At 32.9% G+C, this 14,270-nt stretch overlaps 2 protein-coding genes across 4 annotated transcripts; one reads left to right on the top strand and one right to left on the bottom strand.

The window, feature by feature from the left end:
• Positions 1-4,212: 4,212 nt before the first annotated feature.
• Positions 4,213-9,827, top strand: LOC114184935 (putative DEAD-box ATP-dependent RNA helicase 29). 2 transcript variants are annotated; one of them, XM_028072350.1, is made up of 11 exons: positions 4,213-4,880; positions 4,963-6,124; positions 6,217-6,274; positions 6,936-7,031; positions 7,195-7,243; positions 7,739-7,812; positions 7,916-7,968; positions 8,191-8,272; positions 8,380-8,436; positions 8,548-8,683; positions 9,398-9,827. In XM_028072350.1, the coding sequence occupies exons 1-11, from the start codon at positions 4,535-4,537 to the stop codon at positions 9,601-9,603; spliced, it is 2,319 nt and encodes a 772-aa protein (XP_027928151.1). In that variant the 5' UTR covers positions 4,213-4,534; the 3' UTR covers positions 9,604-9,827. The 2 variants fall into 2 exon arrangements, with proteins under 2 accessions (XP_027928151.1, XP_027928150.1); XM_028072349.1 differs by having other exon boundaries at positions 7,736-7,812.
• Positions 9,828-11,744: 1,917 nt separating this feature from the next.
• On the bottom strand, positions 11,745-13,342 carry LOC114185065. Of its 2 annotated transcripts, none has more exons than XM_028072562.1 (3): positions 13,120-13,342; positions 12,973-13,040; positions 11,745-12,544 (listed from the first exon to the last, which is right to left on the bottom strand). In XM_028072562.1, the coding sequence occupies exon 3, from the start codon at positions 12,531-12,533 to the stop codon at positions 11,955-11,957; it is 579 nt and encodes a 192-aa protein (XP_027928363.1). In that variant the 5' UTR covers positions 12,534-12,544; positions 12,973-13,040; positions 13,120-13,342; the 3' UTR covers positions 11,745-11,954. The 2 variants fall into 2 exon arrangements, with proteins under 2 accessions (XP_027928363.1, XP_027928362.1); XM_028072561.1 differs by having other exon boundaries at positions 11,745-12,541; positions 13,120-13,339.
• Positions 13,343-14,270: the final 928 nt, after the last annotated feature.

Here is a 14,270-nt window from a genome sequence, read left to right as displayed (position 1 = left end):
CATATTTCTCAAAAAATTGTTCAAACATAGCATACTCTGGAGACATGTAATCACTACATAATCAACAAAAAATCAAACAAATCTCAAAAATATTATGCAAAGGATGATTAATGTGTGAAATAGAATAAAAAACGTACTATGTTCCAATAATTCTATTTGTACTTTCCTCTTCTTGATCTATTTCAACAATTCTAACAAGTCCAAAATCTGAAATTTTGGGATTCATATTTTCGTCTAGTTGTAAATTACTAAGTTTAAGATCACGATGAATAACTTTAAGTCGGGAATGTTCACGTAAATATACAATTCCTCGAGTAATTTCACTTATGATTTTGTGACACTCACTCCAATTTAAAACTTGTTCCTGTTTAATATCTATTAAAAACAATCATTATATATGTAAGTGATACATGTGTTTGGTAAATTTCTGAATTAGTTTAAGATACAATTCATTAAATATCATGAATACACAATTCACTAATGCTAAATTAATAAAAATAAAATATGTGTAAAGCATCTTATCAAATAAGAAGAAGTCCAACCTCTTGTTTGTAACATAATCATAAATAAATTAGTTCATCTTCCACAATACTCTGATATGGCAGTTGGATGGGATTTTTGTTGTTCATAGATAATGGAAAACAAGATACAACATTGTTTGATAGTATGCTAAATTAATTCAACCATTGTTATATTAAGAGACATAACTGAAGAAGAGGAGACAAACATTGGTGTCTCTCTGTGATAAAGGAAGAAAGACAAAGTCGGAGGAACTTGGAGCCATGGTTTTGTTAATGTGTATGACAGCGGCAAGAGAAACAACAATTCAATTTCATGGATACCTTTTCCAACAAACTACCAGGTCTATCCATCATAAATATAAATGTGTAGCTATATTTTTGCTAACAAGTGGTGTACCGAGACTACCTCCCACATCACAAAAAGATGTACACCAATAGTTTGTTTTTTTTTTCAGTGGTCAATGTGACCTTCGCAATGGAGGTGAGTGTAGGAATGGAAAAATGGATTAGGCCCGATGGGCCAGCCCGCAAAAAGGAAATGGGTTGGAATAATGTTTTTAGCTTGTGAACCTGATCCAACCTAACCTGCTAAACCCGCAAACCTGTTGAGCCAACCTACGGGTCAAGTCGGGTTAGCCTGCAACCTGTTTTATTAAAAAAAATTGAACATTAGATGCATAGACTCTACTCCTCTCATTCCTATTTTTTCATTTGTCATTAGGCCTATCAAAGTTGGTCAGGCCCGTCGGGCCAGCCAACCAGCCCGCCAAGCAAAGGGCGGGCTAGATTGGAGTTTCCAACCCGCCAAAGTGGTGGGCCAAAGGCGGGCCAGCCCGCCTTGGCTTGCCAACCCATTCTTTTTAAATTTAAAAATTAAAAATAATAATATAAATAATTTTTTATATTATATAAACAAATTTATATATAAAAAACATTTATAAACAAAAATTAAAAAAAACTTAAAAGAAAATAAAAAAAAATTGCGAGTTGGCCTGTCTTGGGACATGGTAGGTTACAAAATTCAACCAATTTTGTTGTAATGGGCCAGCCCGACCCGATCTGCTTTTGGCGGGCCATAGGCAGGGCAGGTTGACAGGTCAAGGTAGAATGGCCCGCCACTTTGGCGAGTTAGGCGGGCCGGACCACAGCTGGTTGAAAACTCCAACCCGGCCTACCTTTTACTTGACGGGCTGGCAGACCTGGCTTGCTTTGACATGCCTAGTGACAACTTTAATATAGTTTCTTGGATTCATTGAAATAAAGAAAAGAATAAAAAGAAATTATAGGTGAGATGGTTTGAATTTAAAAAAAATGAGCGAAAAATTTGTAATTAACTTATTTGAGGTAATCAAATAAATTTAGCAATACATTAATACATTTTAAAAATATTTATTAAATATTTGTAAATGTAGTTAATATAATTTTTTTTTGAAAAATAAAAAAATTAAAAGAATTTTAAATTTATTATAATTATATATATAAGTTATATTTTAAAATAAGAATATATTAAAATAAATTATTTTACTTTATAGTTCAATATAGTAGTGTTGGTCTAGCTTATGTTAGTTCCGACCGAAGTGAAGTCCATATTTAATCAAATATTAAGAGGACTTAGTTTTTAAACATTTCTTCGTTGTTCCATTTTTACGTTAGATCAATAATTATAGTGTCGACTTTGACTTCCTTGTGTCTGCTTTTGATCCATGTTATTTCCTTACATTCTTGTAATGAACTATCATTATATGTTTTCATAAATAAATAAAATAAATAAAAATGTTTATATATAATAGTACATTTTATATACGCCGTACATGATGGTGATCATCAAAACAATTATAACCATATATGGTGATGTTTCTAACCATTAGTGAATACATGTGAGAACATGGACATACAATATCATTAATCACATCAACGAATCCTTATCGTAGTTAGTGAGGAGGATATTCGTTCATTTTTAAAATTTAGAACAAAACACTAATCAAGTTTTGAACATAAATTTAATTTTGCGTTATATTTTAAGGATTAAAAATATATTTAATCTTAAAATATATAAAAAACTCCGTAATATATTTTTTTATATCTTTAATGTAATATTAATTATAATAATTATTTGAATGATTATTAGTATATTATTATATCATTTACCTTAAAAACAATAGTTTATAAGCCTAAAAAAGAGCACACTATTATATGGAGTCTAACTTCAATTAATACCTGTTCTTATACTTTATATTTCACTCATTATTTTTCTTTATCTGTAGGATCTCATAACAATAAAAAAAAAAGAAAAAAGCTATTACCTTTCGACATGAATATTTGACATAAAGTTTGGTAAAAAATGTCCTAACCAAACGAGTTAAAAAGTCTACGTTCTTGAAATAATTTTGTAAATACAAATGTGAGAAGTTATTATAGTCCTAATATTTTCATGTTGCCAAATTATAAACATGTTGTACTGATTCCTCGTCATCAACAAATATTGCAGGTAAAACGAAAATTACTCTTATTTTATTTATTTAATATTAGAACAATTACTCGCATACAATAAAGCATTGTTTCATTTGGTCCATATCATTAATTTCAATTTAAAAAAACTCTTCTCTAACATGAGTGTTATTTTTTATTTAATGACTACAGACCCCTTTTTTTGTTCTAAGAACATATTTAAAATGTTCATTTGTTGAATATTAGAATTAGTAGTATTAACCAACGTTTTACAGATAATAGAAAATATAATTAAAATTGATTTTATTAAATAATAATATAGTTAATTTTATTTTAAATTATAAAATTTTGAGTTAACTTGATTAAATAAATATTTTTCACAGTTTATCACAAATTTTAATAATAGTAAAGTATATTAAAATATTTTATTATTGACGGAAGCTATGTCTAATTATTATTTTAAAACACTTTTTAATATAATATACTGAGAACGAATTTAATTAAAAAAAATTAAAATAATTTTTTAGTCTCAATTTTTATTAAATTTTGTCAAATCAGTCGTAATTTTGTTTTTCTGTTCAAATAAATCAAAATTTTTGTCTTGTTTAATTTGGTCATTTTTTTGATAAAATAGTCTAAATAATTAATGACTATAAACAGTAACTGATACATGTATTTTGTATTTTCTTTTTAATTTGTTAACTTTTTTTTTGAATGTATATATGTCAACCCAACAATGTACCACAATTACATGTGAGAGTCAATGTTTTATATCCTATTTTATTTCTATATTTATTATTTTTATTTAATTTAGTTCCAATTTTATTTAAAATTAAACAATTTTGTTTAAAATTAAGCAATTTTATCCTTATCAAAAATAAGATTAAATTTAATTTTTATATAATAAATTTTAATATATTAAATAAAAATATTTAATAAAAAAATGTAAATTTTAATATAAAAATTAAATTTAGTTTTAAATTTGGATAATAATTCATATTATCGATACAAAGACCAACTTAAATATAAAACATTGACATACAGTTGAATTCACATATAAATATTTTAAAAAAAATTAAACATATAAAAAATAAATTAAAAAGTTTAAAGAAAATCAGGAAGTAACATATATCAATCACTTTGTAACCTTATTCATAATTTAAATCGTGTTAAAAAAAAACAAAAAATAAAAAATTTGTCAAAAATTGAAAATTTTACCCTAAAAAATTAACACAACACGTTGCCCAAAATGCCTTCAGCCAAAACGAAAATCCCAATCCCTCTGCAACTTGAAAATGCTTGTGAGAAACCAAAGCCCTAATCAATATCACTCCGAAGAAATCCCAAATCCCCCAGAAGGATCTATTCTCTGAAAACGCCATCACTGTTAATCAGTCTGCTCGCGTTGATGACTTGAGCTCGTCATCGATCCAGAAAACTTAGGTGAATGCATTTGTAATTGCCGAAGCTAAACATTTTCCTGTATTATATAGCAGTGAATAAAACCCTAATTGTTGGAAGGAAGAGGAGAGAACGGAAAGAGTGCGGTGTTCCGAAGGGGAAAGATGGGAGGCGAACGAAGTGCGGCGATGAAGAAGAAGAAGAACGCAAAATCTGGGGGCTTTGAGTCACTGGGTCTGAGTCCGAATGTGTTCAAGGGAATCAAGCGCAAAGGGTACAAAGTACCCACTCCCATTCAGCGCAAGACCATGCCCCTCATCCTCTCTGGCTCCGACGTCGTTGCCATGGCTCGCACCGGCTCCGGCAAAACGGCCGCGTTTCTTGTCCCCATGATTCACCGCCTCAACCAGCACGTTCCTCAGTCTGGAGTCAGAGCCCTGATCCTGTCCCCCACTAGGGACCTCGCCCTTCAGACTCTGAAGTTCACCAAAGAGCTTGCCCACTTCACAGGTTCGCTTCTTTTTTTCTTTGATGCAACTTTTCGAATGGATTTTTATTTTTATTTTTATATTGATTTTGGTTTTGTTTGCAGACCTTCGTGTGAGTTTGTTAGTTGGCGGCGATAGCATGGAGAGTCAGTTTGAGGAGTTGGCTCAGAGTCCTGACATTATAATTGCCACTCCTGGTAGGCTCATGCACCATTTGTCAGAGGTTGATGACATGTCCTTGCGCAGCGTCGAGTACGTTGTTTTCGACGAGGCCGATTGTTTGTTTGGAATGGGTTTTGCCGAGCAGTTGCATAAGATTCTTTCTCAGCTCGGGGAGAATCGCCAGACCTTGCTTTTCAGTGCCACACTACCCAGTGCTCTTGCTGAATTTGCCAAGGCTGGTTTGAGAGATCCTCAGCTCGTTCGTCTCGACCTGGAGACTAGGATCAGCCCTGACTTGAAGCTCGCCTTCTTCACCTTGAGGCAAGAGGAGAAGTACCCCGCCCTGCTGTACTTGATCAGGGAACATATTGGCTCTGATGAGCAGACATTGATTTTTGTGTCCACCAAACATCATGTGGAGTTTCTCAATGTTTTGTTTCGCCAAGAGGGTATTGAGCCGTCTGTGTGTTATGGCGACATGGATCAGGATGCTCGCAAAATCCATGTATCCAAGTTTAGGGCTAGAAAGACCATGTTGTTGATTGTCACCGACGTGGCAGCTCGTGGCATTGACATTCCATTGCTTGATAATGTTGTCAATTGGGACTTCCCTCCCAAGCCTAAAATATTTGTCCATCGTGTTGGAAGGGCTGCAAGGGCTGGTCGAACTGGTACTGCATATTCTTTTGTGACTCCTGAGGATATGGCCTACCTCTTGGATCTTCATTTGTTTCTTTCCAAACCCATCAAACCTGCTCCCTCTGAAGAAGAGCTCTTGCAGGATATGGATGGAGTAATGTCTAGATGTGACCAGGCAATGGCAAATAAAGAAACCATTTATGGTCGCTTCCCACAAAAAGTTATTGACCTTGTTTCAGACAGAATTAGGGAAGTTATTGATACTTCTGCAGAACTGGAATTGTTGCAGAGGACCTGTAAAAATGCATTTCGTTTATATTCAAAAACAAAACCCTTACCTGCCAAGGAGTCCATCAGAAGAGTAAAGGATTTACCTCGTGAAGGGCTGCATCCAATGTTCATGAAGGTGTTGGAAACGGGGGAGTTAACAGCACTTGCATTTTCTGAGCATTTGAAAAAGTTTAGGTGAGTGTAAGATTATGTTAAGCAGGTGTCCTTTCTACCCGCATTCTTTCTGTAGATTCTACAGTTACATTGCTTTACTAAATCAATTTCAGGCCAAAACAAACCATTTTGGAAGCTGAAGGAGAAGCAGCTAAATCAAAGCATCAACAGGTGAATTAATTCTTTAGTTTAGATACTTACCCACATTGTGTCTAATGTAGAGTTCCTTATTCTGGTCTAATTCCATAATTTCATTGTTTGATTTGGTATGTAGAGTAACATTGTTGTTGTTGCCCCCTTCCAGTGATTAAAATCAACGCTTCTCTTGTACAACATAACATTTTCCAGTTAAATATAATTGCATACATGATTTGGTGCCTTTTTACATAAAACACCTAAAAATATGCACTATGTAAGACTCACATTATATCTGTTCATAAACGTTTGAAGATTCTTTTCTCTCTGATTTTTTTTTTTTACTTCACATGCATCTTATTATGTGTTGTGTTACAATGTCATAGCCATTATTTCAGCATTTATCTTTGATGTAAATTTCCCAATCTCCTATCACATTCTTATTGTTTGATGTTCTATGCCAATGTCCAGGCATGTTCTTATTATTTTTTAAAATTTTGGTATGTTGTATTCCTGATTGGGTTCTCATTTACAATATTGAATGTCCATCATTGTTTCATTCATGTTCTGTTATATATGATATCAAAGTTTATGTTGCATGCGACCAAAAATGCCCCCTTGAAATGTGTTATGATGTGCATGTCTATATTGATGTCTTTGTACTTTTCCTATTGAAATTGATGGTCAATAATTGCAGGAATGGGGCGATGTGATGAAAAGGAAAAGAGCCATTCATGAGAATATTATAAATTTGGTCCATGAACAACAGAAGTCTAAGGATAACAAGGAAAAGGTATGTGGCTACTGCTGAAGCTTGGATTGGACAATTCAACTTCCTTTTATTTTTTATTTTTTTAAATACCTGTCATATTCTGCTGACTAATTGGAATCCATCTAGCTAATTTTATTGTAGATTTTCTTTTTCATGTATTCATTTCTATGTATCCCCTTTGCAGGAGGAAATCGAATCAGAAATCAGTCCTTCCATGGAGAAAGGGAAAAAAGGTTGTATTTCATTTATATTGTTGTTGAATATTCTTTGAGTTTTGTCATTGTATTTTTCAACTTTTAAAGTGAATGATCTTCATCAGGATGTACTTCCCCCTAGTGCCTTATGCCTTTGGAACAAAGTAGTTGGCTACTCGAACTTATACTAAATATTCTGTGGTGGTTATATAACTACGTTCTTCCAAGTATATCTCACTAAAAAGGCACATGGCACCCCAGAATATACTCTATATTTGTATGAATTGATTTAAAATTGTGGAATCTGCCTGCTCTGCCATAGTTTTTGATATGCAATTTTCTTTCCCTGTTGCATCCAGCAAATGTCTTTCCTGTGTTATTGTAAGAATTTGTAGGTTAAATTTGATAGAAAATTTCATGGATTACTTTTGCTTAGATATGCTTTATTAGGATTTGAGTGAAAGAAGACTAGAAGAGTTAAGTCAGAAAAATATGATGACTAGTTTCTGATTCTGTTAACTTGAGTTTTAGCAGCACGTGGTTCTAAGAGAAAGACCCAAAGTTTCAAGGATGAGGATCACTATATAAGTTCAATACCAAAAAATCAAGTAAGTTTCTATCCGAATTACATACTTCATCATACTATGATATTCGTGGTGGTTATGGTTCTGAAACAAAAAATCTTGCTACTAATCTTACTATGATTTTCAGCATATGGAGGCTGGCCTTTCAGTAAAAGCCAATGACGACTTTGCTTCAAATAGGTAGCAGTCCCCTTTATTATGCTATTTGGGGGAATTTTATTGCCAACCATTTCTAAATCATTAGTTCATTATGTCTGTGCTTTGTTGTTTAATTTTTTGCCTGTATATTGTGTTGTGACTTTCAACATGTATGATTCAGCTTATTTATGCAATCCCATTCTTTCTAATGTTTTTAGTTTTTGTTTGTTTGGTTTTGGTTCTAATGATACTCAATATTTTTAGATTGGACTCTGCGGTCCTTGATCTAGTCGCAGATGATGGTACTGGCATTCAGAAACAAAGATCTATGTATCACTGGGATAAGGTAATACTGAAGTTGTGATTGATATAAAGAAGTCAGTTATTTTTTAAATTTTTTTTAAGTTTTTAGAAAAACGTGTCATGTTTCTCATGTAAACCTTTTGGTACCAGAGGAGTAAAAAGTACATCAAGTTAAACAATGGTGACCGAGTTGCTGCAAACGGAAAGGTACAATATTTATAACCCCATAGTTTATATTGATACTCTGCAAGATGAGGTTCTTATATTCACCTACCTTGAAGAATTAGAGCATAAATATAAAATTTCCGTTGAGTGTAGATAAAGACAGAGAGTGGTGCAAAAACAAAGGCCACCAAGACTGGTTTGTATAAGAAGTGGAAAGAGCGCTCACACGGTAAGATATCACTTAGAGGGACAAATGATGGTGATTCTCATGAATCAACAAGTTTGGCAGGTACTGTACATAGTTTGCTTCTTTTTTATTTTATGTTTGATGATGAACTCTGTTATGCTAGTAACTACTATTTATCATACAAGAGATAAATACTGTAGAAAGCTGCATGAGTTCTCTTATTTACAGAATTAAGAATTTTCTGGGCATTTGCATGTAAAATGCCCATATTTGTTTTTGTCTTGAGAAAATTTTAATTATTGATTTGAAGTTTACTAGACTTTATGAAATATATAAATTGAATAAACTTGTATGCGAACCAAAACATTGTTTACGTTATGTACTTTGTTTTGCTATTCAATCGGAATAAGGATCAAGCTTATTAAGTACGTAATTGGTCTTGTTATACTATATTGAGATTACATTGAAAATCATTTTCACAGCCATAAATTGATTTTATCTTTGTTTTACACACTTGTCAGCTGTTCCTATACAACATTTGAAATTTGGATACTGTATTGGTGTAATGCTTCAGGATCTCTGGGCTGCAGTCGTCATTGGTCTTGATTGTTTTATTTTCTTCTTTAAACTAATCTGGTTCATCAAAAATCATTAATCTCACCTTTGAATGTCACATTTGTGCATGTTTGTCAACTTTGTAGTAAATAGTTGTGTTGTAACTGTTGTTTGCTAATGTCAAAGATGATGTATTGTTGAAGGATATTTTTGTTTAGTATAAAAGCTAAACTTGAAACTCTATGAATTCTTGTTATACAGGATCTTACCAAAGAGGTCGCAGGAATTTTAAAGGCAGCAAGAAGCAGCATTCAGTTCCCAATGCTCATGTGCGTTCAGAAATCAAAGATATGGATCAAATTCGAAAGGAAAGGCAGAAAAAAGCCAATAGGACTTCTTATATCAAGAGCAAGTCGACCAAGGGTAAAAAGTTTGGTAAAAATGGTAAAAGAAGAAAAGGCAAATAGAATATCTGAAGCTCTAGACATTTAATTAGTAAAGGAAAAGTGACCTGCTATTAGAGGAATTTTATATTTTGGAGGGGTTGGGGGAGTTAAGACCCAATTGACAGGGTAAGTGATTTCTTGCTGTATTCTTTTCTTGGTTCGCCAACAAATTTTGTTTGTTCTAAATCAAAGTTTCGATTCTTACACTTTTCTGAACATGGATCACACCTGTTCACTTCCTTTTATCCTTTGAAGTCTCCCTTTTGTGTTTTCGGTAATTGAGCGGGTACTGTCTTGATACTTCTGCCCCTGCTTCACTTCTAAATAAAAAATTATAAATATATAATATTAACTTTTACACAATTTTTAACTAATTATTTTTTTATTAATACCTTTGATAATTTAATGCTTAAAAGATATTTGGTAATGGTAGTATTGATATAGCCCCTGAACTACTCCTGACGGTGGTGTTTTTGACCCCTTTGCACCCAACATGGTGCTCCTAAGAAGCCAGCGGCTCCACGTATGAAACATTGATCCGAGGTTGTGCCGGAAGCTTGAATTCTGTCTCGGACTCAATCCACCCTGATTCATCTAGATGTAAACTTAAACCAAATACATAACAATTCATTCGCAACTGCATTTTGGCGATGTATCTCTACTTTGCAGCATAACTTGTTCAGGGAAAATGTTTTTTACAGAACGCTTTTTGAATCTGACTAAGATGATACATCTAGCAACTACATTGTATAGTAAACTTTTGACGTTAGTTTATTTTACAATGAATTATTCTGTAGTTTTAATTTCTTTGTCAAGTTGGTCTGATTCAATTTTACCACAATTGAGTATTGTAAATGATGGTTCAAGCTTGAATGATACTTTCCCTCCGAAATCGTTATGTTCCTCCCAATTTCATATAATCTATTCTTATATGGTTTGTGTGATTATTGATATCAAATTGATATCCTTATAACGTCGAAATTTCATCACCCAATACAATTTTAGCGAAACCTGCATTGTATGATCGATGGGGTGGTATGGTCGCCGTCACATATTGTTGGGATTTCTTTTGTTGAAATATGGGCAAAAATTATCAATCAAGATTAACAAATCAAGCAGAATATGGACAATTTGAAAGAGAGCTATATTGCATCAAGCCTTTACGAGGGATATTATACGATAGACTTTAAAGGAATTCGCAAGTCTATAGCTACTAGCAAAAGTCTGAGAACATGGGAAGGGACCTATTGAATAAATATTGAAAAAACATCAGAACATAGGACACAAATGTAAGATTACGTGCGCAGCAAAGTGCCTAACCCGGATAAATCATGTACAAACAAAGTCTACGGCCGGAGCCTACAAGATAAAGACAACTCCCCTACCACAGTTTTCCCCCACAAAACCAACATCAACTACACCAGTCATCACACCTACACTTACACTAACCATCAACACAGTTCCTTCCACCAATCCAGCTGCAAAAACCTATGAGAGACTCTATCTCCTCCAAACACATGCTGAAACCAATTCACCATCACAAGAACTGCTTGCAAATTGAATCAGATAAGGAGGTAGACAAATTGAATCAAAATAAACGAAGGAAAAACAACAAACATGCCAAAACTTTTTAAATTCATGAAGGTATAAAGGACTCATCATTGATTCTAACTTGAGTAAATACATATTAGCAGCAAAAGTCAATATCTTGAAGTGTGATTCTCCCTATTGTACAAATCATTTGCATGATCAGTACACAGAGGGAGACACGGTTTAGACTTTCATGAATTACACCTATCCCTTGCAATCATTTTTCTTTCTCTGATGAGTTCACATTCAATCTGTTGTGCAGCCAATGGACCAATATAAGATTGTGGTTCTCTCGTCCCAAAAATGGGCAATGCATTGTGATGGAGGTTCATCGGATGCCAACCTTACTACAGCCAAAGATAAAGCCCCGTCTACTGGTTTGGGATCAGAAAGATTTCTATCTCTCATCATCTTAACCTCTCTTTCAGTTGGAAAAAATGCACTTCATGATTTCCATTTATATCATAGACCTTCAAATCTATTAGGGTACTGCCAACACCTTATATTAAGATTAAAGATGACAGGAAAGAAATTGTAATCACCTAATGATTAAACTACAAATAACATAAATATGGAGGTTAACTTGAAAGTAAGCATTATTATGAAGTAACCAAAATGGGAAAATTAGTACCAAATAAATTCCCAGAAGTAGCTTGAGAGGGAAAGGGGCGAGTAGGATCAACCACAATTACGAATAAAACAAAGTGAAATATGAACATTAAGCAATAAACATGGTCTACTTATCTAGAGTATAGTTTCACTCCCAAATTAAAAACTGTTAATCAAAGTTTTGTTTTGTATTGGCACTCTTGGTTCCCAACTGTTCTATTAGAAAGATTAATTGCAACATCACAAGACGTGGAGGAAACAACATGGACTTTGATAAAGCCTAAGATGTTGACTTTGCCAGAAATCCTCACAAAAGTATTTAGGGGCAATGTACCAGATGTGACATCAGAGAAAAGTTGGGAATTGGAGAGCAAACGGTCAGCCATAACGGTGAGGGTGAGGTTGAATCCTTTGGTCTCACCGGACGAAATGTCTCCAGCAGGGATAGGAACTTCACCTATAAGCTGTCCTCTGTAATTGAGGTGGGCGATGCTATCTGAATACTTGAATCCAACCTTGTTTGGGTTCTTCACTGAGACATCCGTGCTCAGAGTCACATTCAAATCTACCCTTAGCCTTGCTATATCCAAACTCATGTGAAAATCCTCTAGCTTCGTTGAGTCCACAATGATAGTAGGATGCTTGGCTTTGAAAACAGTCAAAGCTAGTATCACAATTAGCAGTACAAGTGCAATAACAACACCTGTCACTATCAAGCACACTTTTCTCCCTTTACCAGGTCCTGCCTTCATTGTGTTTCCTTCTTACAGTCAAGCAAATGCGTAGCTTTAGTTAAAAATATAAACAATGACTCATGACATACCTATTATTGATAACATACTAACTACAAAGTATCTTTGGGGCATCAACTTTTAAATTCTGTTTCTTATGAGAGTATAGTGAGTTTTTGGAGAGAAAATATACCATAACTTGCAGGGTTGTCCTCTCCAGTGACATGCTCAATTATTATTCAGAAAAAAGAGCCACAGTTTAGTTTCTTGGTTTTTCAATTATCATTTCTTTGACATAGATATTTTCTAACAAACGAAAAAAGACCATAACTTTCCTATATTCAGTTTCTTTGTCAGCAGATCATTCCCTATTCATTTAGAACTTGAAAAAAAAAAAAAAACTTTAAAACACTTGGGGATATTATGACTCAAAATACAAGAAAGACAAAAATTGAAATACCTTGGAATTGAGGTTATCTGTGTAAACTGAATCTGCTCGTGGAAGATGAAACCCCTCAAAATGCAATCCTAATTCAAGTCAACATCAAGACCTATATCAAAGCATTCAAATCTCTAACCAATAAAAAATTCAAAACCCTAAATGTACCTTGAAAGGATACGTTGTCAAATGGCTGTGGACAACACGAGAATGACGAGAAAAAGAAAAAATATATAGATGCGAAAGCAGAAAAACAGTTGAAGGGGAATGCGTAGATTTAAACTTCACATGCTTTTCAACGGAGACGCCATTAAAAGGCACGTTACAGTGTTTCTTGGGATGAGTTGTGACGGAATAACTAACTGCACACTTTCAGTCTGATACACTTCACCTAATGCATATTATTCGGTATTCTTTTTTACTGTTCTAGCATTTTCCATCATAAATAACATTAAAAAGAGTGTTTAAAATTATACTAATGTTTATCTTTCAATTAATTGCGTGACAAAATATATGATTAAACACTCTTTTGGTATATTTTTGTTATGTTTCTTAAATTTGGTCTTTATTTTTATTTTTATTTTGTGTTTAATTAGATTTAAATTTTCGTCACAATTTAGTTATTTTTGGTTAATAATGTTTAAATGATGGTTAATGTCAATTAATAATACATGTTACATGTCAATTTTTTTTTTAATTTTTAAATTTTAAAAATTATCTACGTATTAATACATCATTGAGATATGTGTCGATATTAGTATTATGGGTTAGAGATTATGATTGTGTTATTTTTTTTGTTTAATTTTTTCCTAGTATCTTTTATTATTTTTGTCTAATTCAAATCTTATATTTCCTATATTTTGTTCAATTTAGTTTTAGTTTTTATTAAAATAAAATAATTTTGTCTCTTTCAATTTTAATCATGGAATTTTGCCTTAAAAGAATAAAATACTCTTCTACAAACATATGTCAAACAAAAATTTGGATGACTTCTTATTTGGTTTGATATATTTTTTTTATCTCTATATGTATTTTAAAAAGTTAACATTCGTGGATCTTGTATTTATGTTGATCTATCTTAATTGCGAGATATGCACAACTTAAATATATCTATTTGCTAATTTATTTATTTGGTAGATGCCTAGTTATAAGGCCAAGTGTTACAAAAGTGCGAGTGATTGCTTAGAGAATTCTTTACTTACATAAATATTTTTTGACTTAAAATTATATATATGGTGACATGATATTAAACGAAAATATGAATAAAAAAATATTTTGGTTTGGTAAGAATTGTTGAAATAGATCAACAAAAAGAAAAT

Source organism: Vigna unguiculata, chromosome 5 (assembly GCF_004118075.2).
Source record: "Vigna unguiculata cultivar IT97K-499-35 chromosome 5, ASM411807v1, whole genome shotgun sequence".
NCBI lineage: Eukaryota > Viridiplantae > Streptophyta > Magnoliopsida > Fabales > Fabaceae > Vigna > Vigna unguiculata.
The sequence above is the reverse complement of the archived record's forward strand: the minus strand, read 5'-3'. Positions and strand labels throughout refer to the sequence as shown.

Excerpts from the sequence above, each read along its gene's own strand:
- LOC114184935 (XM_028072349.1), top strand. The coding sequence starts at position 4,535 with ATGGGAGGCGAACGAAGTGCGGCGATGAAGAAGAAGAAGAACGCAAAA. Across the intron at positions 6,275-6,935 it reads CTAAATCAAAGCATCAACAG|GAATGGGGCGATGTGATGAA; the intron begins GTGAATTAATTC and ends CAATAATTGCAG. Across the intron at positions 8,437-8,547 it reads GAGTTGCTGCAAACGGAAAG|ATAAAGACAGAGAGTGGTGC; the intron begins GTACAATATTTA and ends CGTTGAGTGTAG.
- LOC114185065 (XM_028072562.1), bottom strand. The coding sequence starts at position 12,533 with ATGAAGGCAGGACCTGGTAAAGGGAGAAAAGTGTGCTTGATAGTGACA.